At 44.8% G+C, this 24,520-nt stretch overlaps 2 protein-coding genes across 4 annotated transcripts in view; one reads left to right on the plus strand and one right to left on the minus strand.

Moving 5' to 3' along the window:
* Positions 1 to 24,520, plus strand: part of SUCLG2 (succinate-CoA ligase GDP-forming subunit beta) — a 257,605-nt gene that overhangs the window by 98,761 nt on the left and 134,324 nt on the right. The gene's annotated exons all lie outside the window — the stretch shown is intronic.
* On the minus strand, positions 20,324 to 20,899 carry LOC308252246 (ras-related C3 botulinum toxin substrate 1-like; the record flags this gene model as incomplete). The annotated part of the gene is made up of 1 exon (XM_080676558.1): positions 20,324 to 20,899. The coding sequence occupies one exon, from the start codon at positions 20,897 to 20,899 to the stop codon at positions 20,324 to 20,326; it is 576 nt and encodes a 191-aa protein (XP_080532684.1).

Consider the following 24,520-nt stretch of genomic DNA (forward strand, 5'->3'; position numbering starts at 1 on the left):
TGTGGACATATGTTTTCATTTCTCATTGGTAGTATTGGAATTGCTGAGTCTTATGGTAACTCTGTGTTTAACTTTTTAAGAAACTACTAAACTGTTTTTCAGATTTGCACACTGTTTAGCATTCCTATCAGCAGTGCAGTAGGATTCCTAATTCTTTACATCCACGCCAACGTTCGTTACGTTCTGTCTGTCAGAGCACAGCACGGGCACTGCACAGCTCAGCTGCTCTGAGTTCATGCATTCCTGTGAGTTCTTCCCAGCTATGTGAGGGCAGGTTTTTTTTCCAACCTGGCCCACTCTACTAATTGTTGTGTCTGAGCCCCTGTGCCTCGGGACTGGACTTCCTTGGTCGCTGGATCTGAGACGGAGAAGCCATGAGAAGTTGTGGGTGTATAAAAATGAATCTTTATTGCAGAAGCCAATGGCCATATAGCCGACAGACAACACAGTCTTTCACAGCAATCCTATACAGGCAGGCAGCCGGACACCAGCTGGTAAATACATGTCTTTCCTACAAAGCAGCATTAATCTCTGTACCCACAGCTGTTATCTGAGCAGCCGCACGCTGCCTCTAAACCTAAAGCTTTACATCGCAATAGCACCTGTGCTCTCCCTTAGAGCTACAGCCTTAGTAGCCTCCCTGGCTCAGCGGCTTCTCCTGTCTCCCCCTCCCAGCACACTCAAGCTGGTTAATGTGGTAGCTATATCTGAACTCTCTATGAGCTCTTAGCCTTACATGGTAGCAGTACCAGCTCTCAGCTCCATCTCTCCAGCTTCACACTCCTTCAGACTATTGGTCAGTAACCTGTATAATACTCCTTAGACCAGGGGTGGGCAAACTTTTTGACTCGAGGGCCACAATGGGTTCTTAAACTGGACCGGAGGGCCGGAACAAAAGCATGGATGGAGTGTTTGTATGAACTAATATAAATTCAAAGTAAAGGAGCGAGGGGAGAGCAAGAGAACCGGATAGAACAGCCAGATCCGGCCCACGGGCCGTAGTTTGCCCAAGGCTGCCTTAGACAAAGAAGGCTTCCTGCCAATAGTTACATTAATCATTTTGGCTACAGAGCACACCTGCACAGTATACCTTGGGATTGTACCTCCTTATGGCATCTCAGCCTGATTAAGATTCCCATGTTCAGGATGGCCTTGGACGTCTGGTGTATTAACAACAAGGCCTCTGTGCTTCACTAGCCTTGACTATCAGGCATCCAGGTGTCTCTGGTGTGGCTCCCACACTGTCTTTTATAACTGTTTTACTACTTACCCTTCTGAATTCTTTGGTAAATTGTCTTTTTTTTTTTTTGGTTAGATTTTTTTTTCATTATTGAGTTATAAGTGTCATTAACATATTCTGTGTTCTGGAGACAAATCCTTTGTTGGCTATGTTTTTCAAATATTTTCTCCTGGGCTATTGATGGTCATTTTATTTTTCTAATGGTGCCTTTTGAAGTGCACAGGTTTAGAATTTTAATGAGGTCCAATTTACCAACTTTTTCTTTTTTGGACTGTGTTTTAGATGTCATATCTAAGAAATTTTTGCCTTATCCAGGTCTCAATGATTTTCTCTTGTATTTTCTCCAAAAGATTTTGTTATTTTTAGCTCTTACATTTGAATCTATGATCTATTTTGAATCCATTTTTATATATGGTGTGAGGTGAGGATCTAAGTTCACTTTTTGCCATTGTCCTAGCATCATTTTAGAACACTCAATACTTTCCTTAATGAATTGGCTTGACATCTTTACCAAGAATCAATCAACTATAAATATAAGTGTTTATTTTTGGACTCTCAATTCTGTTTCATTCATCTATACGTTTATCCTTATTCCATGTGGTAGGCAGAACCCCTTCTCGCCAAGATATCCTTGTCCTAATTCCCAGAACCTGTGACTGTGTTGCTGTATATGGCAAAAGGAACTTGACAGTTCCCTGTATGAATGTGAATGGATCACTGGTGGGCTCAGGCTAATCATGCATGTACTTAAAAGTGGAGAACCTTTCCATGCTGGGTCCCAGAGATGAGGTAAAAGAAAGAGGGAGCACATGAGAGTGATAGAGACTCTGCCTTCTGTGACTGGCTTTGAAAGTGGAGGAAGGAAGCCACTAGCCAAGGGAAGTGTGTAGTTTCTACAACCTGGAAATGACTCTCAGCTGCGCATCAGCAAGTAAACAGGGATTTCAGTGCCAGGACCTCAGGAAGTGAGTTCTCTTAATAGCCTACATGACAAAGGAATATAGCCGCCTCCCCTAGAGCCTCCAAAAAGGCATGCAGCCCTGATGACACCTTGATTTCGCCCAGGAGACTGGTTAAGTAGGGTTTTTCCATCAAGTGTGTTATCTGCTGTGTCTTTGGCTGTTTTAACCTGAGGTGTGTAATGTGGTGTAAAAGGGAGAGCAGCTTACTCCCAGCAAGAGTCCAACCTGTTTTTACTGCTCTGGTTTGTGTCATTCATTAGAACTGGGAGAGTTCAGTCGTCCTCCCTTATCCCTGGGCTACCTTCCAAGCCCCTCAGGGCATGCTCGAAACTGCAGAGTGCTGAACCCTGTATATACTATGGTTTTATCCTATACATTCATACCTATGGTAAAGTGAAATTTATAAATTAGGCACGGTGAGAGATTAGTGGCAATAATAATAAGTGGAACAATTAATAGCATACTGTAAGAAAAGTTATGTGAATGTGGTCTCTCAAAATATCTTATTGTACTACTAGTGGCCCAATGCACAAAATTTGTGCACATTAAGAGGGAGTTAATTAGAGGAAATATTTTAATATTGCTATTTGCCCTTTCTCTATAATAGAAGTGTCAGAGATGAAAGAAAATTAGTAAAATGTATATGAAAATTTCCCTCCTGTCAGAGTATGGGGCGCACAGTGAGACCCAGAATCAAGTCCCCCACCCAGCTGCGCATGCCTTGAAATTGCGCAAGACCCAGACCCGGCTGGCCCCACCCCCGTCAAGCCCCGCATGGTGGGGGGCACAGCCTCAGGTCCCCTGTCAAGCCCCACTGGGCGGGGGGCACAGCCTCTGGTCCCCTGTCAAGCCCTGCTGGGAGGGGGGGCGCAGCCTCTGGTCCCTGGGGTGGGGGGTGCAGCCTCAGGTCCCCTGGCCCAGTGCCGGACGGGAGGCACAGTGTAAGGTCCCCTGTCAAGCCCCACCGGGCGGGGGGCACAGCCTCAGGTCAGTCCCCCATCAAGCCCCGCCAGGTGGGGGCGCAGCCTCTGGTTCTCTGGGTTGGGGGGTGCGGCCTTAGGTCCCCTGGCCTGGCCTCAGGTCCCCCAGCCCCGATGCTGGGGTGGAGGGCGCGGCCTCAGGTTCCCCGGCCTGGCCTCAGGTCCCCCAGCCTGGCCTCAGGTCCCCCGGCTCCAGTGCTGGGGCAGGGGGCACAGTCTCAGGTCCCCTGGCCTGGCCCTGGTGTGAGGGCATGAAGGCACGAGGGCGTGATGACCATTTGCATATTAGCTCTTTATTATATAGGATACTCACTTTTTCACTAAAAGGAAGCTCTTTACAGCTCCTCTGTGGCATGTGTGAAGCGCCTGCATCACTGCTCCTGCACTTTGGGGCCGTTACTAAGTAACATAAGGGTAACTTGAGCACAAACACTACCATACCACAATAATCCATCAGATAACAGAGATGGCTACTAGGTGACTAATGGTTGGGGAGCGTATGTAGCCTGGATACACTGGGTCGGCGTGAAATTTCATCACGTTACTCAGAATGGTGCACAATTTAAAACTTGTGACTTGTTAGTCCTGGCTAGGTTTCTCAGATGGTTACAGTGCTGTCCTGATGAGCCAAGGTTGTGGGTTTGATCCCTGGTCAGGGCACATACAATAATTAATGTATAGATGAGTGGAACAGATGTCTATCTGTCTCTCTCTCTCTTCAGTCAATCAATCAAAATCAAAGCAACTTATGAATTGCTTTTTTTTCTGGAATTTTCCGTTTAATATGTTTGGACCTTGGTTTACCATCGGTAACTGAAACTGCTGGATTTTATCAAGTGATTCCTTTGCATCTATTGATATGGTTATGTGACTTTTATCCTGCATTTTGTTTATATATATATAACTAGAGGCCCAGTGCATGAAATTCATGCACGGGGCGGGGGGTGTCCCTCAGCCCAGCCTGTACCCTCTCTAATCTGAGATCCCTCTCACAATCCAGGACTGCTGGCTCCCAACTGCTTGCCTGCTTGCCTGCCTGATTGCCCCTAACCACTTCTGCCTGCCAGCCTGATCACCCCCTAACCACTCCCCTGCCAGCCTGATCGACGCCTAACTGCCCTCCCCTGCCCTCCCGATTGCCCCTAACTGCCCTCCCCTGCCAGCCTGTTCACCCCTAACTGCTCTCCCCTGCCAGCCTGGTCGCCCCTAACTGTCCTCCCCTGCAGGCCTGGTCACCACCAACTGCCCTCCTTGCTGGCCCAGTAACCCCTAACTGCCCTCTCTTGCCAGCCTGGTCGCCCCTAACTGCCCTCCCCTCCCGGCCTGGTCACCCCAAACTCCCCTCCCTTGCAGGCCTGGTTGCCCCTAACTGTCCTCTCCTGCAGGCCTGGTCGCCCCCAATTGCCCTCCCTTGCTGGTTTGGTCTCCCCTAACTTCCCTACTTTGCCAGCCTGGTTGCCCCTAGCTGCCCTCCCCTGTCGGCCTGGTCACCCCTAACTGCCCTCCCCTGCTGGCCTGGTCATCCCCAACTGTCCTCCCCTGCAGGCCTGGTCACCCCTAATTGCCCTCCCCTGCAGGCCTGGGTCCCCCCCAACTGTCCTCCCCTGCAGGCCTGGTTGCCCCCAACTGCCCTCGTCTGCTGGCCTGGTTCCTCCCAACTGCCCTCCCCTGCTGGCCTGATCACCCACAACTGCCCTCCCCTTCCAGGCATCTTGTGGTTGCCATCTTGTGTCCACATGGGGGCGGCCATCTTTTGTGTTGGAGTGACAGTCAATTTGCATATTACTTTTTTATTAGATAGGATGTTTGATATATCATGTTTATTGATATGCATATATTGTACCAAACTTGCCTCCCCGAAATAAATCCCACTTGATCGTGGTGTATGATCTTTTTTTTTTCTTTTTACTATATTAGAGGCCCAGTGCACAAATTCATGCATGGGTGGGGTCCCTCGGCCTGGCTGGGGGGAGGGGCCACAGGAGGTTGGCCAGCAGGGAAGCGGGGAGGGACTGCGGCAGGTTGGCCGGCCGGCCAGTGGGAGGGAACACGGGAGGTTGACCAGCTGTGGGAGGTTGGCAGCGGGAGTGCACTGACCACCAGGGGGCAGCTCCTGCATTGAGCTTCTGCCCCCTGGTGGTCAGTGTGCATCATAGCAGTTGATCGACTGGTCATTTGGTCACTTAGGTTTCTATATATATAGACTAGTGGCCCAGTCCACTAAATTAGTACATGGGGGGGTGTCCTTCAGCCCGGCCTGCACCCTCTCCAATCTGGGACCCCTCGGGGGATGTCCGACTGCCGGTTTAGGCCCGCCCCCTTCCTGCCAGCCTGCTCGCCCCCAACTGCCCCCCCCCCCCTGCTGGCCTGCTCGCCCCCAACTGCCCCCCTGCTATCCTGCTCTCCCCCAACTGCCCCCTCCTGCTGGCCTGCTTGCCCCCAACTGTGCCCCCCTGCTGGCCTGCTCTCCCCCAACTGTCCCCCCACCCCTGGCAGCCTGACCACCCCCAACTGCCCTCCCCTCCTGGCCTGATCGCCCCTAATGCCTCTGCCTTGGTCCTGCCACCATGGCTTTGTCCAGAAGGATGTCCAGAAGGTCTCCCAGTCTAATTAGTGTATTGCCCTTTTATTAGTATAGATTTTTATTGATTTCAGAGAGGAAGGGAGAGGGGGAGAGAGGGAGATAGAAACATGAGTGATGAGAGAGAATCAGCGATCGGCTACCTCCTGCAGGACCCCTGCTGGGGATTGAGCCCACAACCTGGGCATGTGCCCTTGACTGGAATCAAACCCGGGACCCTTCTGTCTGCAGGCCGAGGCTCTATCCCAGGGGTGGGCAAACTTTTTGACTCGAGGGCCACAATGGGTTCTTAAACTGGACCAGAGGGCCAGAACAAAAGCATGGATGGAGTGTTTGTGTGAACTAATATAAATTCAAAGTAAAGGAGTGGAGGGGAGAGCAAGAGAACCGGATAGAACAGCCGGATCCGGCCCGTGGGCTGTAGTTTGCCCACGGCTGCTCTATCCACTAAGCCAAACCAGTGAGGGCAGATCATAGTGTATGATCTTTTTAATATATTGCTGGTTTCAGTTTGCTAATATTTTGTTGAAGATTTTAGCATCTATGTTTATCAGGGATATTGGCCTATAATTTTCTTTCTTCATATTGTCTTTATCTGGTTTTGGAATAAGGATAATGCTGGCCTCATAAAAAGTGCTTAGAAGTGTTGTTCCCTGCTCTTGAATTTTGTGGAGTAGTTTGAGGAAGATAGATATTTGTTATTCTTTGAATGTTTGGTAAAATTCACCTGTGAAGCCATCTGGTTTAGGACTTTCGTTTGCTGGGAGTTTTTTGATTACTGCTTCAATTTCATTGATCTTTTGTATTGTTTTTTAGTCTCTGTGTCCTTTACTTTTTTTTCTAATATATTTTATTGATTTTTCACAGAGAGGAAGGGCGAGGAAGAGAGAGTTAGAAACATCAATGAGAGAGAAACATTGATCAGCTGCCTCCTGCACACCCCCTGCTGGGGACGTGCCCACAACCAAGGTACATGCCCTTGACTGGAATCGAACCTGGGACCCTTGTGTCCGCAGGCCAACACTCTATCCACTGAGCCAAACTGGTTAGGGCTGTGTCCTTTACTTCTGCTCTAATCTTTGTTAATTCATTTCTTCTACTTACTGTGAGTTTTTTTTGTTGTTCTTTTTCTAGTTCTTTTAGGTGTAGACTTAGATTGTTTACTTGAGATTTTTCTTGCTTCGTGAGATAGGCCTGAAATGCTATGAACTTCCCTTTGGGTTGTTGTGTTCATTTTCATTTGATTCCTGTAACTTTTTTTCATTCATTGTTTAATAACATGTCATTTAGCCTTCATGTGTATGAATGTTTTTCAGGTTTTTTAATTGACATTGATATGTAGTTTCATACCATTGTGATGGGAGAAGATGCTTGTGTTTTTAGTCTTCTTGAATTTATTAAGACTTATTTTGTGTCCTAATATGTGGTCTGTTTTTGAGAATATTCCATGTGCATTTGAGGAGAATGTATATAGTGCTGCTTATGGATGAAATGTTCTGTAAATATTAATTAAATCCATCTAATCCAGTGTGTCATTTAAGGTTGCTGTTTCCTTGATTTTTTGTCTGGAAGATCTATCCATTGCTGTAAGTGGGGTGTTAAATTATCTACTCTGTGTTGTTGTCGATCTCTTCCTTAATGTCCACCAAGATTTTCTTTAAATATTTAGGTTCTCCTTTGTTGGCTGTGTGTATGGTTACAAGGGTTATATTCTTTTGTTGGAAAGATCCCTTTACTATTATGTAGTGGGATCTCTTCTTTGTCTCTTTTATAGCCTATGTTTTGAAGTCTGTTTTGTCAGATATGAGTATTGCTACGCCTGTTTTTTTTCTTTCCACTTGCATGGCATATTTTCCCCTATCCCTTCACTTTCATCCTGTGTGAATCTTTTGTTCTGAGGTGGGTCTCTTTTAGACAGCATATATATGGGTCATGCTTTCTCATACATTCAGTTGCCTGTGTCTTTTGATTCGAACATTTAATCCATTTACATGTAAGGTTATTATTCATAAATACTTATTTATTGGCACTTTATTCTTTATATCTGTGTTCTCTCTATATATTTTTTCTTCTTCTTAAAGCAGTCTCTTTGCTGTTTCTTGTAATATTTGTTTGGTGGCAATGAACTTCTTTAGCTTTTTCTTGTTTGGTCTGGGAAGCTCTTTACTTCTCCTTCCATTTTAAATGATGGCCTTGTTGGATTGAGTAGTCTAGGTTATAGGTCCTTGCTTTTCATCATTTTGAATATTTCATGTCCATCCTTCTGGCCTGAAATGTTTCTGTTGATAAATCAGCTGACAGCCTTATGGGAGTTCCCTTGTAGGTAACTCTCTCTCTCTCTCCCTTGCTGCTTTTAAGATTCTCTCTTTATCTTTAACCTTTGACATTTAATTATATCCCAGTGTTTGCCTTTTTGGGTTCATGTTGATTGGGACTCTCTGAACTTGTGTGACTTTTCCTTCACCAGATTAGGAAAGTTTTCAGTCATTATTTCTTCAAACAGGTTCTCTGTTTCTTGCTCACTCTCTTCTCCTTCTGGTATTCTTATGATGAGGATGTTGTTACGTTTGATGTTGTCCCAGAGCTTCTTTAGACTTTCCTCATTTTCAAAAATTTTCTTCTTTTTTATGCTCTGTTTGGGTGCTTACTGCTATCCCCTCTAAATAGCTGATTAAATCCTTGGTTTCATCTACCATGCTGTTGATTCCTTCTAGTGTATTCTTCATTTCTGATTGATTTTTTTTATGGTTTTTATGTTCTTTTTAATGCTTACTATCTCTTTTTTTAAGTTGTCACTGAAATAATCCATTCTTTTCCTAAAGTTGTTGAGCATCTTTATAACCATTGTTTTAAACACTGCATCTAGTATTTTGGTTGCTTCCATCTCATATAATTCTTTTTCTGGGGATTTCTCTTGTTCTTTCACTTGGGACATATTCTTTGTCTCCTCATTTTGTTTCTGTGCATTAGGTAGATCTGCTATGACTAACAAAATGTTATGACAGCTTTAGGTGTCTTGTTGGGCTCAGTGACACAATCTTCCAGATTACTTGAACCTGGTGCTCCAGAATTGTTTCTTGTGGGTGTGTGCACCCTCCTATCGTAGTTCAGTTTTGAATGCTGTTAACCCTTTTCTTGGGTGGCATTAACCACTCAGGCAGCCTGGTTATAAGGATAGACCTCTGTCACCGTGTATGAGTCACTGTGCAAGGGCTGCCAACTGCCTGCCCCACTGCACCTGAGGCAAAGTTGTTCCCAGCAAGGTCTGGTGCCTGCCAGGATTCCCTTTTGTGTATGCTGCTTGTGTGGCTAGTTGGGTCAAGCTCTGGTGTGGTCTGAAGCCCACCACTGCTTGTGTTGAAGAATACTCATATTTTAATTTTGTTCAAGTTCAAGCAGAAATTGGTTGTTCTGCCGCTTATATGCTAAAGAAAATTTTAATTCTTTATTCATTCTTTTATTTGTTCCTCAATTTATTTGCTCTTATACTTTTCATTCATTTGGCCATCTGTCCATCTGTCCTTCCCTCCATCCAGAAGATGTGAATTAACACATGAAGCATGCCATTGTTGTGATAGGTTTGGGGGCCTGGGAGGGAAAGTTATGTCTCTTGTTTGAGGAATTTACTTTTGCATGGAGGGAGGTGGAAGACCCAGACACAGACAGAGCAAATTAAAGGTCGCTGGTTCTTGGATATGACCTGTACAGGTCTGTGAGCAGGATGATCTTACATTTGGGGCACTTCGTAATTTTCTTGGACAGGTCATCTAGGAGGGATTTGCTTACGCAGTGGCTGAGTTTAACAGGCAGCTGTGCCTGGCAGTGCCATTTTTGGATTGCATGGTTTATTTTCCTTTGCCATTGCCTCTATAGTAACTCTTATGTGTGATGTAAACTTTGCTTCTTTGTAGAAAATGGTCATGCAAAAAAGCCATGGTGTGTGATGATAATGGCAAGAAACAGAAAATGGTCATGGCAGAAAAGACACATTCTGCATAAAAAAGTATTTAATTCATTGGCAGTACAAATTTATGAAATCAGAGTCATCTATCTGTTCTGCAACAATAAAAAAAACACTGACTTGTGAACATGCTTTTACCAGTATTCCTAACGATAATGTTTTAAATGGTTTTCATTTTTTTAGGGAGAATTAAGTGATGTATGGACCATTCAAAAGTACTTTGGTCCAAATACTTGGCTAACTCATTTTAATAGATGATTTTATTTCTTCTATAAACAATCCTGTGGAGTCAATTCTATTATTAATTTTATTTACAAATGAAGAAATTGAGCATCAGAGGTTTGGAAATTGGTTTGGTGTTAAGAGTGGTTTTGTGGAGTTCGCTTTTGAGTACTGGCCCTTGACACGCAGGGTGCCATGTGATCCTTCCTGAGTTATCGTCTCAGATGTGGGTGTCTGCCCTGTCTGGGCTCCAATGCAGGCTTTCTTAAACTTGATATTGTAGACCCTTGGGTTGGATAATTGTGTCCTGTGGGAGGCTGTCCTGGGCACTGTGGACTGTTTAGTAGCATTCTTGGCCTCTACCCTTGAGATGCCAGTAGCAACTGTCAGTTGAGACCACCAAAAATGTGTCTAACATCACCATTTATCCTGTGAGGGACAGAATCTCCCTTTTAGAGTCCCTGTAACTAACAGGCAAATTAGGATTCTGTGCTCCAATGCACCAAGGAGAAAACTATGGTTAAATGTTTAGGGTAGTAGATGAAATATGACTGAGATGGTGCTGAGATGTTATCCCTGCCCAGGTTAGCCAAACTGCAGAGTTAGAGAGCACCATCTCCAAGGTTGTCTTCACTTCTGACACCAACTTCAAGTTTGGGGGTTTCTGACAACCACTCTCAGATCCCAAAATTTGCTTAATAGGACTCACAGAACCCATTGGAAGCTATTCTATTCAGGGCTATGACTTATTACAGGGGAAGGATACAGATTAAAGTCAACCAAGAGAAGAGAGGCAGAAGGCAGAATTTGGGAGGGTCTATACATGAGGCTCCTTTGTCCTTTCCCTGTGGAATCAGGACACATTGCCTTCCCAGGATTGATGTCTGACATTACTTCGTACAGTATTGCCAAGCAGGGACGCTTACCTTAGTGAAATGTTCAGAGATTTGTTGGGGTTCCATGATTAGTTAATTGATTGCTCATGTGGTAATCTTAGCCAATGTGTGACTCAAAGCCTGGCCCCCTAAGTCTGATGATGGGCCTTTCTGGCATGGTCACCCCTTACCCTAAACTATGGGATATGGCTAATCCCACCTAACAGCTCTCACTCTAAACTAAGGGGGGGCAGTGAGGGGTGACCAGGCTGGCAGGCAGGTGAGCAGTTAGGGGTGATCAGGCTGGCAGGCAGAGGCAGTTAGGGGTGATCAGGCTGGCAGGCAGGTGAGCAGTTAGGAGCCAGGGGTCCTGGATTGGAGAGGGTCCAGGCTGGGATGAGGGCGCTCCTCTAGTGTATATATATTTATTGATTTCAGAGAGGAAGAGAGAGGGAGAGAGAGATAGAAACATCAATGATGAGAGGGAATTATTTATCATCTGCCTCCCGCATGACCACACTGAGGATCGAGCCCGCAACCCAGGCCTGTGCCCCGACCAGGAATTGAACCGTGACCTCCCTGTTCACAGGTCAGTGCTCAACCACTGAACCATGCTGGCTGGGCAAATTCTGTTAGCTTTTTAAGGCTCTAGAATTGTCCACTTTGTGTTGGTGACGCTCTGTCTCCTAAGCCCCCTGGGGTAGGGGCCCTGTCTTCCGAGCTCGTTGGTGCAGCAGGGTCGCCCGTCACCTGTGGCAGCAGCTTTACCCCCCACCCCTCCTGGTCAGAGTAAATATGATGAGAAATATTGAGCCCTGCTTGGTCCTCATACGTTTAGATGTTGCAGTCAAGGCGGGAAGACGGACACATAGTTGTAACAAACTAGTTGTAATAAACAAAAGTTGTAATCAATAGTAAATTGTATGAATGCTAGAATTTACTATTTAAGAGTTTAGCAGTTTGGTCTGGAATATGCTCAGGAATATTTTGAGATTTTTCTTAACATCATCTCTTGTAAGAAATGATTGAATCAATGAATCAAGAAAGTAGAGAATTAGTACATTTGCTTTGGTAAGCTTGAGAATCTTAGGATTCCAGATAGGATTGGGGATCATAATTGAAAACTCAACAGCTTGATCATCATTCCTAAATATGTCCTTAATATACTTTTAACTTCCAGGAATAATTTTAGTGCAGATTTAGGAATGTTTTCCTCAAATAAGCCTAATTTTTTTCTAATACCTTTCAGTATATATTTTTAAGAGCTTACTGCTCTCAAAGAAAGCGGTAGGATACTTTTAGGGATTTAAAGTTTGTGTTCAGGAAATATTTGTGGCTTTTCTTTAAAAAACGAGTCACTTGACTGCACAAAACTTGCACACAAGGTGGCTACTGGGAATACCGGGGGTACAGTTTATAAAGTGTGTGATTGTCTAACCACTGTGCTGTAACCTGAAACTAATACAGAATGATATTAAATGTAAACTGGAGTTGGAAAAAAACTCACCAAAACTTGCACACAGACATTTATAGCAGCTTTTCTCATTATTCCCCAAACTTGGAAGCAACCAAGATATCCTTCAGTAGGTGAGTGGATAAATACACTGTGGAACACCCAGACAAAATATTTCAGCACTAAAAAGAAATGAACTGTCAACCCAGGAGAAGACATGGAGGGAACTTAAACGCATATGATTAAGTGAAAGAAGCCAATCTGAAGGGTACATACTGTATGACCCAACTATATGACATTCTGAAAAAGGCAAGATTGTGGAGACAGTAAAAAGATCAGGGGCTGTGGAAGGGATGCAGGGGCAGGGGAGGGAACATGAGGAACACGGATGTTTAGGGCAGTGGAACTCCTCTGTGTGATACTGCAATGGTGGATACTTGTCATTACACACTTGTCCAGCCCCGTGGAAGGTGCGGTACCGGAGAGTACCCTGACTAGACTCTGGGCAACGCTGATGTGCCGGTGGGGCTAAGGGTATATGGGAAATCTCTGAACCTATGCCCAATTTTGTAGTGAACCCAAAACTGGTGTAAAATCAAATCTGTTTAAAAGAAAAAGCTGCAAGTTTTCTTTAAGACCGGGATGGGGAGAGCATTTGTTTTCTCATTTTCTCTCTCATTTGTCTCTTTCTGTGTTGCTGTGAAATGTCGGGCTTACATAGGATCAAAGAATCATATTACTTTTTTGTCTTTTATTTATTTTTCATCCTTTCCTTGACTCTGCTACTTTAAAAAGTATCAGATGCTTTTCCTGCAGAGTTGTAGCAGACTGGACAGTGGGCATCATCTTTTCTTTCCTCTCTTTCTCTTTTTTTTGGAGTTGGATACAATTGAATTAAATTTTCAGAGTGATAATTTCTGAAAACATTTTCTCAAGAATAAAGAGACAGATTTTCTTTGTATATAAATAAAGAAGATGGTTGCTGCTGAGGGAAAGAAGAATTCTTTAATAAAACATTGTCCCTCCTCTACCTTGGCTCAACTGGGAAAAATCAAGTTTAGGTTCGTCAAGTGCAAAGAAAGATCCAAAAGAAAAGCTGACCGTCTCCACAGAGGGCAAGGTGGGAAGCTTACCATGGGCCCCATCTCTCTGGTGTACTTTAAGCAGCCTCTTTCCAAATGGGATAAATTAAGGAGACAAAAGTTTTCTTTTGCGGGAGTGGAATAAAGAACGACGTAAATAAAAAGGTTGCCAAAATGTTTTCAAATTAGTGTTGTTTTTTAGTTTTGAAATTTTTGTCATTAGAAGTATAGTTTAGCCATATTAAAATGCAGCATTAACTTATATGTAAAAGTATTTTGTTCATTTCTATTGATATTTTTTCGTCCCTTCCAACTGAGGTTAAACATACTGCAGTTTTGAGGCATTAAAAACATGGAATGGAAGAGATTCATAATTACAAGGGTAGCCATTAATGTTTAAAATCCTAGAAAATTGTATCTTTTAAATTTCTTAAAAGCTTACTTTATTCACTGTGGAGAGAAGCATAATGGCTCATCTTTACTTCTCATATATGTGTTTTTAATTAATGCAATTCAATTTGAAAAATAGAACATGTGTACTAATGGAAGATAGTAGAGGAATTGTAACTTTGTAAAATCCACTATAAAACCTGTTAAGAAAATAGAATTTCTGTAAGTAATGCATGGTCATAGTAGAAAAATTGAAACCAATGGGAATTACAAAGAAGAAAGTAAAACTCATCTACTTAATTTGTCCTCAGAGAGATCATTTATTTCATCTCCTTTATTTTCTGTGTGCAAATGTATATTTATATTAACTGTTTTCATATAACTTTATTTCACAAAATTGAGATCCCACTTTTGTTGTAATATGCTTTATACATTAGCATTATATATGAGAATTTCCCATGTCATTGAATACTCCCCCCAAATGTAATTAAAATGATTGTTTTAAAGTTCATCATTTGACGAATTAGAAGTTATTTAACCACTTTTGTTCTGTAAGATTTTTAGGTTGATTTCCTCACATTACTCTAAAATTTACAACCTGAGAAATCCTATATAATAAAGAGGTAATATGCAAAGTGACCATCACTCCAACACACAAGATGGCCGTCCCCATGTGGACACAAGATGGCTGCCACAAGATGGCCAGCAGGGGAGGGCAGTTGTGGGCAATCAAGCCTGCAGGGGAGGGCAGTTGTGGACAACCAGGCCTGTAGGGGAGAGCAGTTAGGGGCGACCAGGCCTGCAGGGGAGAGCAGTTAGGGGCAACTGGGTCTGCAGGGGAGGGCAGTTGGGGGGGACAAGGCCTGCAGGGGAGGGCAGTTGGGGGGACCAGGCCTGCAGGGGAGGGCAGTTGGGGGGACCAGGCCTGCAGGGGAGGGCAGTTGGGGGCAACCAGGCCAGCAGGGGAGGGCAGTTGGGGGTGACCAGGCCTGCTGGGGAGGGCAGTTGGGGGGGACCAGGCCTGCAGGGGAGGGCAGTTAGGGGCAATCGGGCTGGCAGGGGAGCAGTTAGGCATTGATCAGGCTGGCAGGCAGAAGCAGTTAGGAGCAATCAGGCAGGCAGGCAGGCAAGCGGTTGGGAGCCAGCATTCCTGGATTGTGAGAGGGGTCCCAGATTGGAGAGGGTGCAGGCTGGGCTGAGGGACACCCCCCCCCCATGCACGAATTTCGTGCACCGGGCCTCTAGTAAAGACATAAGTGTATAATGTCAAAGACACACTGGAATGTTCACCATCCTCAGAGAACCGAAAGTTTCATTCGAAAGTCTCCCCAGCTGCCTATGGGCATCTTTTGCAAATGCTTGTGTTTGAATCAAAATCTGGTTTTAAGTGGACATGTGTGTTCCTCCAATAGACCGCGGGAGGCTCTGTCTGATGGAGCCAGGGCTGTCACCACAGTAACTGGAATAGAGTGTGCCTCACTAAATCGAAGCTAAGAAGAGGAAGGCATGACTGAGATGGACAGGAGTTTTAGGGCATTTCCAGTATAAGCAGTGAATATGATTTGTGGAACCATGGAGAGCCAGTGACAGCTGCCTGGCAGTGTGCAGGCTCCCTCTGTCACACATGCATTCATCAGACCTGTGTCCTGGCTGAGTGCCAGGCAATGGGGTTGCTGGTGGCCCATCATGAATGAGACATATGCAGGTCCCCTCTGTCACACATGCATTCATCAGACCTGTGTCCTGGCTGAGTGCCAGGCACTGGGGCGTGCTGGTGGCCCATCATGAATGAGACATGGTTTCTGTACAGGAGGCCTCGAAGGTTATGGAAGGTGACCAATAACTCTAGTGCAAGGTTATAGTCCAGTAGTAGAAATGTATAACTTATTGTTGGAACACAATAATTTGCAGACGTCTGAGAAGTCAGGAAGGGTTCACAGATCAGTGGAATTTCTCAGCTGATGGGTATGAAGGGTGTTTGTTTGTATGACAGTGTTAAGTGATTTGGACTCAGCCAGTGACCAGTAAAATGTGTTACATTATTTTTGTATTTTAATAGCTAATATTGAATTATAGAGTTGGGGTAAAGCTGAAAGCATAAAATAACTGGTTTTCACACAAATACCCCAAGTCATCCTGTAATGCTACTGCACATGGAATAAAAAGAAAACAACACTGTTCAGTACAGTTTTTACTATTAACTCCTTATGAATCAGGAATGATTATAGACCATATATGACTACATGAAGTAGTTCATGATATCAATTTTGGAATTACTCCTCCTTCCCCCCCAGATAGCCTATATAATAAAAGCCTAACATGCTAAGTGTCCGACTGTTCGTTTGACTGTTTGACCAGTCGCCATGATGCGCACTGACCACCAGGGGGCAGACACTTCAACTGGTAGGTGAGCTTGGTGCTGGGGTCCAGCCAGGACTGGGCAAGATGGGCCGAACATGCCCTGGAGCCCTCCCGCGGTCACTCCCCACCCAGATCGTGCACCAGTGGGGTCTCTCCGCCTGGCCTGTGCCCTCTCGCAATCTGGGACCCCTTGGGGGATGTCAGAGAGCCGGTTTTGGCCCAATCCCCGCAGGCTAGGCCCAGGAACCCCACCGATGCATGAATCCGTGCACTGGGCCTCTAGTAATACGTAACTGAGTGAAAGCAAGTACCCAGTTTATTTGCCTCTGTATCCTCAGCTCCTAGCACACTGCCTGACATACAACACATAGTAATAATGCATTCATGTCAAAGTTCTACTTAAGAGGTTTGATTGATTCCATTAGAGTTGCCCATTATTTTGATTTTTAAAATGCCACAGTTTGAAAATCTAATGTTTCCTTATTATAAAAAACAACAACAATCCAGTGGGAAAATAGAGGTACTATTGTAATGTGAGGTTCATTTAATTTTTATTGAAAGGGAAAAAATGCTGCTCTATTATAAATAGCAGTATATGGTTATATCAGTTTTTAAAAAAAGTGACACTTTTCCCTTGGAGTACCAGAAATTCAGGCTCCAGATATTCTCTGAGGATTCTGAGGCAGATATTTAAGACAGGGGTGTGAGGGGCCCACAAGAGAGCGTTTCATTTAGGAGTTCTTGTCCATTATGGTGACTGTAGAGATTATAATTGTGGCATTCGGCTCCCAGCCGTTCCACTGATGCAGCATGCCACCAACTCATTTCCGTGCCTATTTTGGTAGACTGGTTTGTAAGTTGTTGAACATCTACATCAGGTTCAAATGTGAAATGAATACCAGCAGAAAAGCAATGCCCTGTGAGCTCTGTACGTCAGCTCAGCGAGTTCATGTGCTGGGAGCTAGCGCTCCCGAGGTCATGTCCTCAGGGGAGGACAGCTGTCCACAAAGCTGGAGACGGGTTACTTCCGGTGCAGGCAGCCGCTCCTACAGAAAGGAAGCATGGTGGCTGGTCAGGTTCCATTGCTACTGCAGATATGCTTGCTTTTTTAGAAGGGAAACTTTAAATATTAATCTGGAAGTTTTCCTCTTTTTATTCCTTTAAGATATTACTTAATTGAAAACACCCCCCCCCCCCAAACAAAAGAAAACAAACAAACCAAAACTTCAGGGACAATTAGTACTTCTCTTCTTTTCTAGCAACTGCTAATTGTAGTAGTTCAAATGCAGGTCCTTAAGAACTTTGATGAAGCCGGGTCAGCTTATCAGGTAGTGTATTGCTCTATTTTTTAACTTCCCAGCTGGTGGATCTGCCTAAATTAGACTGGTGGGAATTGAGAAAATTATACTGTATGTTAAGTATAAAGGAGCCCAGTTACCCCAGGGAGCGACTAGTCCCGCCCTCCCAGTCCAGTACAGTGACATTGCTGCCTGAGAAACCCCTGCTGTCAGTGCGACTGCGCGTTCCGGGTGTGCGCAGATTGCAGCATTGGCTCAGACTTGCCTTTTGGAAACGGGTCAGTAGGAAAGATCTGTTACCAGAAATCATCTGTTTCAGAAGGAAGCTGTTCTTCCAAGCCAGCACACTGATGTGAAGTAGAAAGACCAGCACTCTCACACCTGCTCTAAGTCAGTCCACCAGCATGAGGGGGGTGGTGGGTACACACGTGAGCGAAGCCTGGCGGCCTCAGGCCCTGGGCACTCACCCGGGCCCTGCCCAGCGGGAAGCCGCAGCCTCAGGACCACAACGTGGAAGAAAAGTGGAACATCTTCTTCCCCGAGATACAGATGCGCTTGAAGTTTCAATTTTCTTTGTGGCATTTAAACCGTATGATTATTTTTTTAGAGTCAAAGAATAGAAAATTAGTTTTAATTGTTACTTATGGGGCACCATATGGCCAGCCTATAATTCTGGCATCCCATGGAGCTGCATGTGCATATGGAAAATAAAATTAATTGGAAATCACACCCTGAAATCTATTATTAAGTCAGTATAGCTAACAGCTTGTGGGGTGTCCTCATATCAGCGTGATATAATTGCATATAACAACAAGTAGCTGTAATTCTCATGGGAGACCAGGAGGATAAACAGGTCAGGCAGACAGCCTTGGGAGGCAGTGGCATTAATTATGGATGCCACAGCAAACAGTTCCGCTCCTGCTGTCCACAAGCCCAGGGCCCAGGGAAGCCGTTTAATCACATTCAAATGAATTAATCATCAGTCTTGTGAATTTCACAGCCCAGGGACTGATTCTTATTTGGCCAACAGTGTCATCGTGAGCTAAGGCCCCTCCTGCTGAATGGGTGGCAGTTACTTAAATCAGAAGTTCCCAAACTTCGCTGTGTGCCAGAATCTACTGAGGAACTTCTAAACACACTGAACTCGAGTGTAATTCCTGACATTTTTACTCATTAGCTCTGGATTTCTAAGTTATTAAGCAGTACCACAGGTGATTCTGCTGCAGCTCAGCTGTGGACCGTGGGGAGCGCTGATTTTTTTTTTTTTTTTTTTTTATGATTCAAGGATTTATTAAGTCATACATGCAAAACATACTGCTAACTGCATTAGCAAAAGATCAATGTAAAAACACTCCACAAGTCTGCAAACGTCAATTTAAAAACGTTGTTCTAGTGGTTGAAAGGTCCAATGTTGTGTTCTTGCCAGTGGTAAGCTGTACAGAACGTCGTTAGCACAAGCACGAGGTCACAACCTCCCACCCAAAGGAACGTGGTTAGGCAGAGCGACAGGAAGCGTGACCACACGGGAGGCGAGGGGCCGGCAGCGGCCAAGGTACAGTGCTGGGATCTGGCAAGATGATGGTAAGAAGGCTTGTAGTTTAAGAATATCTAAAATACTTAAAAAACTATAGAGATGCAACACATGATTTTTACATCTAGTTACTAGAAAACTAAGGAAAGCACTTTTTAGCTTTGAATGAAAGAAAGTGAAAACAGGAATGCACTTTACTAATCTACAAAAAAACTAATGCATTATCAAGAAAGATTTTATACAAGGAGGCATATTGCTCATTGAGAGGGGGGTCTATAAGAAAAGCACGAAGTTAGCAACTATGGGAATGACCAGTTCCAAGATGAATTAAATGCCCAATTGTGTGAGGGATTACAGGTTTAAGAAAAAGGAAAATCTTAAGAAAACACTTACTGATTAATACCAACTTTAACCATCGACTGCATTTGACAGAAACTAGCTTTTCAAATCTTACCCGTGACACTTTTATTCAGTTTGTTACGCGTACAATGTAGTGTAAATTAATTTCCACTTCATATTTTGTCAAATACTGTCTTCATCCTTTGATCACATCAAGTGTTCCCCACACTCCACCCCAGTGTGCCCGAGAGAGCAGAATACTTCATCAGAGGAACACGCGAGGAAGGGTTCTGTTCACGATCTCAGTGAAAGCTAACATACGAATTGTTTAAAATCTCACTACGAAATAAAGACCAATCCGAAGAGTTGATGTACAGTACAATGTTAGGTAAGGAACATGGGTTGATAAATTATGAATGGTAACGTTTCGTAAAGAAGGCTGCATGTGGAACTCATTAGTAAGTGTCTGCTTTCCCTAATGTCAGAGGATAGTCTTCTGCAGGACAAAGCCTTAAACAGTCTAGTGCAGGGGTGGGCAAACTTTTTAACTCGAGGGCCACAATGGGTTCTTAAACTGGACCGGAGGGCCGGAACAAAAGCATGGATGGAGTGTTTGTGTGAACTAATATAAATTCAAAGTAAAGGAGCGGAGGGGAGAGCAAGAGAACCAGATAGAACAGCCGGATCCGGCCAGCGGGCCGTAGTTTGCCCAAGGCTGGTCTAGTGCTTAGTGTTCTTAGCACTACAATGCAACTTAGTTCACAAGGAATGTTGGCAACTCTATCTGAGCAAGAACAGGGGCTTTTGAAAAATAAGGCTTTAAGAAAGCTTGTCATTTTAGGGCTAAATTTTAATAGAATGTGAAAGTTTGAATCTTTACACTTATTTGTTTAAATAAAACCTAAAAATTACTGATTGGTTCAAAATGGTTTTATGGAAAAGCTAATTTGTAACAAAAACTTGGCATTGAGTGCAAAGGCTCCATCGTTTTTGAGCAAAGCATACAAAGGTTCGCAGGGGCCAGGGCCGCGGGGAGAGGCCCAGACGTTTACAACAGCAGGCATTTTCTCTTCCTCTTCTTGACGGGCAGCGGGCAGAGAAAGGCTTGGGTAGCTTCGTCGAACACTGTCTTGAGGCCTCGCTGTGTGAGCGCTGAGCACTCCAGGTATTTTACAGCACCGATCTCCTTGGCCATGGCTAAGCCCTGCGGGTAGGTGATGGGTGTCAGCTTCTTCTTCAGTTTCTCAAGCGTGTCTTTATCATCCGTAAGATCAAGCTTGGTCCCCACCAGGATGATGGGAGTGTTGGGACAATGGTGTCGAACTTCAGGGTACCACTTTGCACGAACATTCTCAAATGATGCAGGACTCACGAGAGAGAAGCAAATTAAGAATACGTCTGTCTGCGGATAGGAGAGGGGACATAATCTGTCATAATCTTCTTGTCCAGCAGTATCCCATAAGCCCAGATTCACCGGTTTTCCATCTACCATGACATTGGCAGAATAGTTGTCAAAGACAGTGGGGAAATACTCTCCAGGAAATGCATTGGTAGTATAACTGATCAGTAGGCAAGTTTTACCTACAGCTCCTTCTCCCACCACCACACACTTGATGGCCTGCATCTGGGCCGCTGGCGGCCAGGGAATGAGGAGGGAAGCGGCGGGCGGGGGCACGGCTGCAGGCGGTGGGATGTGGGGTGCCGGGGCCGCTGTCCACGCCGCCTCGCCCTCCTCCAACGGGAAGCCGAAGCCCAGCAGCGGCCACCACCCAAAGCTGGGGAAAACTGCAGAGAAACAGGAAATGGCCGGGGAGCGCTGATTTAAGGGACATATCACACAGGCTTGGGATATTTAATGACACATCTGCAGCTAGCGTGAGTTCAGTATTCCTAATTAGGTTCTCAATTTTAAAATCAAGTAAAGTGAGGTAACATAAAAACATAACCTAAGGTCTAATACTTGCTAAAGTGAACAATTTGATGTCATCTGTGCTTTGTGTGAAATTTCCTGGTTTATGTGGGTCTCCTTCCCAGGACTGTAGACTCAGGGAGGGCACTGGCTGTTTTACTCACTTTCATGTTCAAGGCACAGAGCGGCAGGAAATAAATAAATGTTTATAGACTATGAATATACGTGTGAAAAGAAGCAAAATACTCATTTTTAAAATTAATAACTATTCTCTTCATTATCAGCATCAAACATAGTCTTTATTCATGTAAGTTGACAATAACAGTGTTATAAATGACTACACAATTTGTGATATTAGTGCAACCTTGTATTAAGTCACTGAGGACATAATCCATGGATTTGTAGCCAGGAAGGAGATTTTTCCTAGTCTTGATTCCTTTTTCTGTGAATGATGGGCTTATAAACCCAAGTTGTATCTGTAAGAGCCATGTCTAGAACTGTAGTTGAGAGACTCATTGATGAGACTTTTTGGGTAAGTGCAGTCCAGGCTCTTCTTTGTGCTAGGGTGGGAGGTCCTTATGTGTGGTGTAAAGGTGCCCCCTCCATCCCGGGAACCTGCTCTCATTTCTGTTTTATCGCATGTAGAAGCATGAGACTCTGTCATGTTTCATGCTTCTACATCGCTTGTTATTACTTTTGTTCTCTAGCTTTCTTGGGTGTGTGACTTCCGTTCTTCTAAGTCCTTTGGACAGAATTGTGTCCAGAAGGTCTTAAATGCGGTGCAGATAGTATGACGTTGAAAACACCATGCTATCTGGCCCAGAACATCTTGCCTATGGAACTGACTGGTGTGGCGTTAGGCAGGTTGGGATCTTATTGATGGACCAGAAGGAAGGAAATGATGTTGTTAAGGCAACAGCTGAGGCAGAGACATGGGAAGAAGGATTTGACAGCAGAGCTGAAAAGCCGAGAAAGACAAGCAGGTCTGGTAGCGTGACTCGTGGCCTGACTGGCAGAGAACACTTGCTGTCTCTTGTTATCAGGACTCCCTTTCTTTCTAAACAGCAGGGCCCCGAAGGTTGATCGTTTGATACTTTATTTTGAAATAATTTCAAACTATGGCAGATTCTAAGTCCCATACAAGCAGCTCCATATCACTTTCACCAGATTCCCTGGCTCCTAGCATTTGAGAACATGATTCCTCATCACCCTGTACCCTGTGTTATATACCCCCTAAATCGGGGAAGCCCTCCCACATCACCCCCACGCAGTCCTCACAGCAGGAAACAGTGTGGACACTGCCCCTCAGATAGATTCCACCAGCTTCCTGGACAGCGTCTCCCCTGTTTCTGAGCCAGGGTCCACGTCAGGAACACACACTGCACTTAGCTGTCACGTCTGCTTCATCACTTCTACTCTAGAACATTCCCTTGGTGTTTCTCTTTCTTCCAAGACCTTGGGTAAAAGTGTCCAGGCCCTTCCTTCTGTAGAATGTCTCTCCACCTGGTTCTGTCCAGTGCCCTAAACATCGTGGTCAGCTGTTCTCAGTTGGTCACTTTAGGAAGTATGTGACCTGTCCCACCACTGGTCACGTGTGTCTGTCAAGTTTCTGCACCTTAGATTTTACATGTTCCCTTTGTAATTGTTTAGGGTTTTGTGGGGAGCTGTTCTGAGATCACACGTATATCAAGTTGGTCATCTAACCTCCACCCACCAGCCTGGCCTTCACTTAGCTCTATAATAGTTGTCGGTTGGAGATCCTCATTTCCATCATTTGTACATATCTGTGAGCTGGTAATCTACGTAAGAAAGAGATTTTCCTTCTGCCTTTTGTATTTATTTATATCAGCAAGGACCTATGGATTCCTGTGTTAGTTAATGGGTAGTCATCCATTCCTAAGTCATTTTTGACATGTACTTTCTTGTACAAGATGCCCCTGGACTTCCCTCAGAAGAGATGCTATTTTCAGTAGAGATGCATTCATTCTAGTCTGCATATACACATTTACTCACACACATACATCAGTACCCATGTCTTTGTCTACATGTTGTGAAAAGCAGTGTGTTTATGTCAGTACCTGAAATTCTAGTCTATTTGAGTTCTTTCCAGTCTCCCATCTTTCTGTGTTTGGAAAGACTTCCTCCAACTGCAGCAAACCTGGCTCTCCTTATCGACCACACTTACTTCTGCAATCAATGTCTCTTAGTCTAGCAATATGATCAATTTCCCAATATGCTTCCTGCCCACCACCCCCAGCCTCCAGTTTTGGGGTGCTGTGAGATCTGCACTGGTGTGTCTCTGTGAGCACCTTCCTCCCCCTCCCTCAGTGACAGTGAACATGGGCCTCAGGTGTGCTGCCTACACCTGAGTGGCCCTCCCCTTTCTCCCCTCAGCACCCATGTTCTCAGGGACCAGGGGCTCGCCAGTGATTCGTAATGCCCACAGCTGCCTGGAGGAAAGACTGTGTCCTATCTCCCGTGCAGCCCGTGTGAACTTGTTACGGCAATGGAGCCGGTCTGACCAGGAGGTGGGAGACATGTGATAGAGGGTGTGGTGGTCGTGGAATCACACATGCTTCTTAACTCACTTCGGGATATTATGTGAGAGAGAAATAAACTTCTATTTTACTTAAAGTTTTAAAATTATTATTTTAAACTTTTGGTCCCTCGACTTCCAACCCAATTCTAACTCATACTCCCCCTGCTAGAAAAGAAGGGAGCAAAATGAATTCTGAATCCCATGAGGCAGTAAAGGGTGTGAGGGAGGTCAGCACCAAACTCAGCAGTGCAGCCAGTGCAGCATTTAACCTCCTGGGAGGGACAGGATGCAGAGTTTAAAAGAGTGGCTGTAGGACACAAAGGGTATCAGGGAATGGCATTCAAGTTCACAGGCAGTAGGAAGGCAACTGAAAAGTCTAAAAAGCTAAAAGATCAAAAACGAAACCACCAAACTGAACATGTGCACAGTCAGTGAAGGTGATAGCCTAAGCCGAGAGTGACTGACCTGGGTCTGCTGGAATTGGGTGGAATTAGGCAGAATAAAGTGGTGGGCTAACATGACTGAGCCAAGGTTATATATAGTTGGCAAGACCACCCTGACTGGGTGTCGGGGGGGTCTCCATTTGTCTCAGTGACTATTAAAAACTAGAGTCCCTTGGCCTGGCCTGTGCCCTCTCACAATCTGGGACCCCTTGGGGGATGTCGGACTGCTGATTTCGGCCCAATCCCCGCATGCCAGGCCGAGGGACCCCACTGGTGCATGAATCTATGCACTGGGTCTCTAGTATGCATATAAGATCTTTGGTTAATCTCTTCCCGCCCTCCCCCCTCCCCCCT

The sequence above is a fragment of the Plecotus auritus genome (assembly GCF_963455305.1).
Source record: "Plecotus auritus genome assembly, chromosome: 6".
Lineage (NCBI taxonomy): Eukaryota > Metazoa > Chordata > Mammalia > Chiroptera > Vespertilionidae > Plecotus > Plecotus auritus.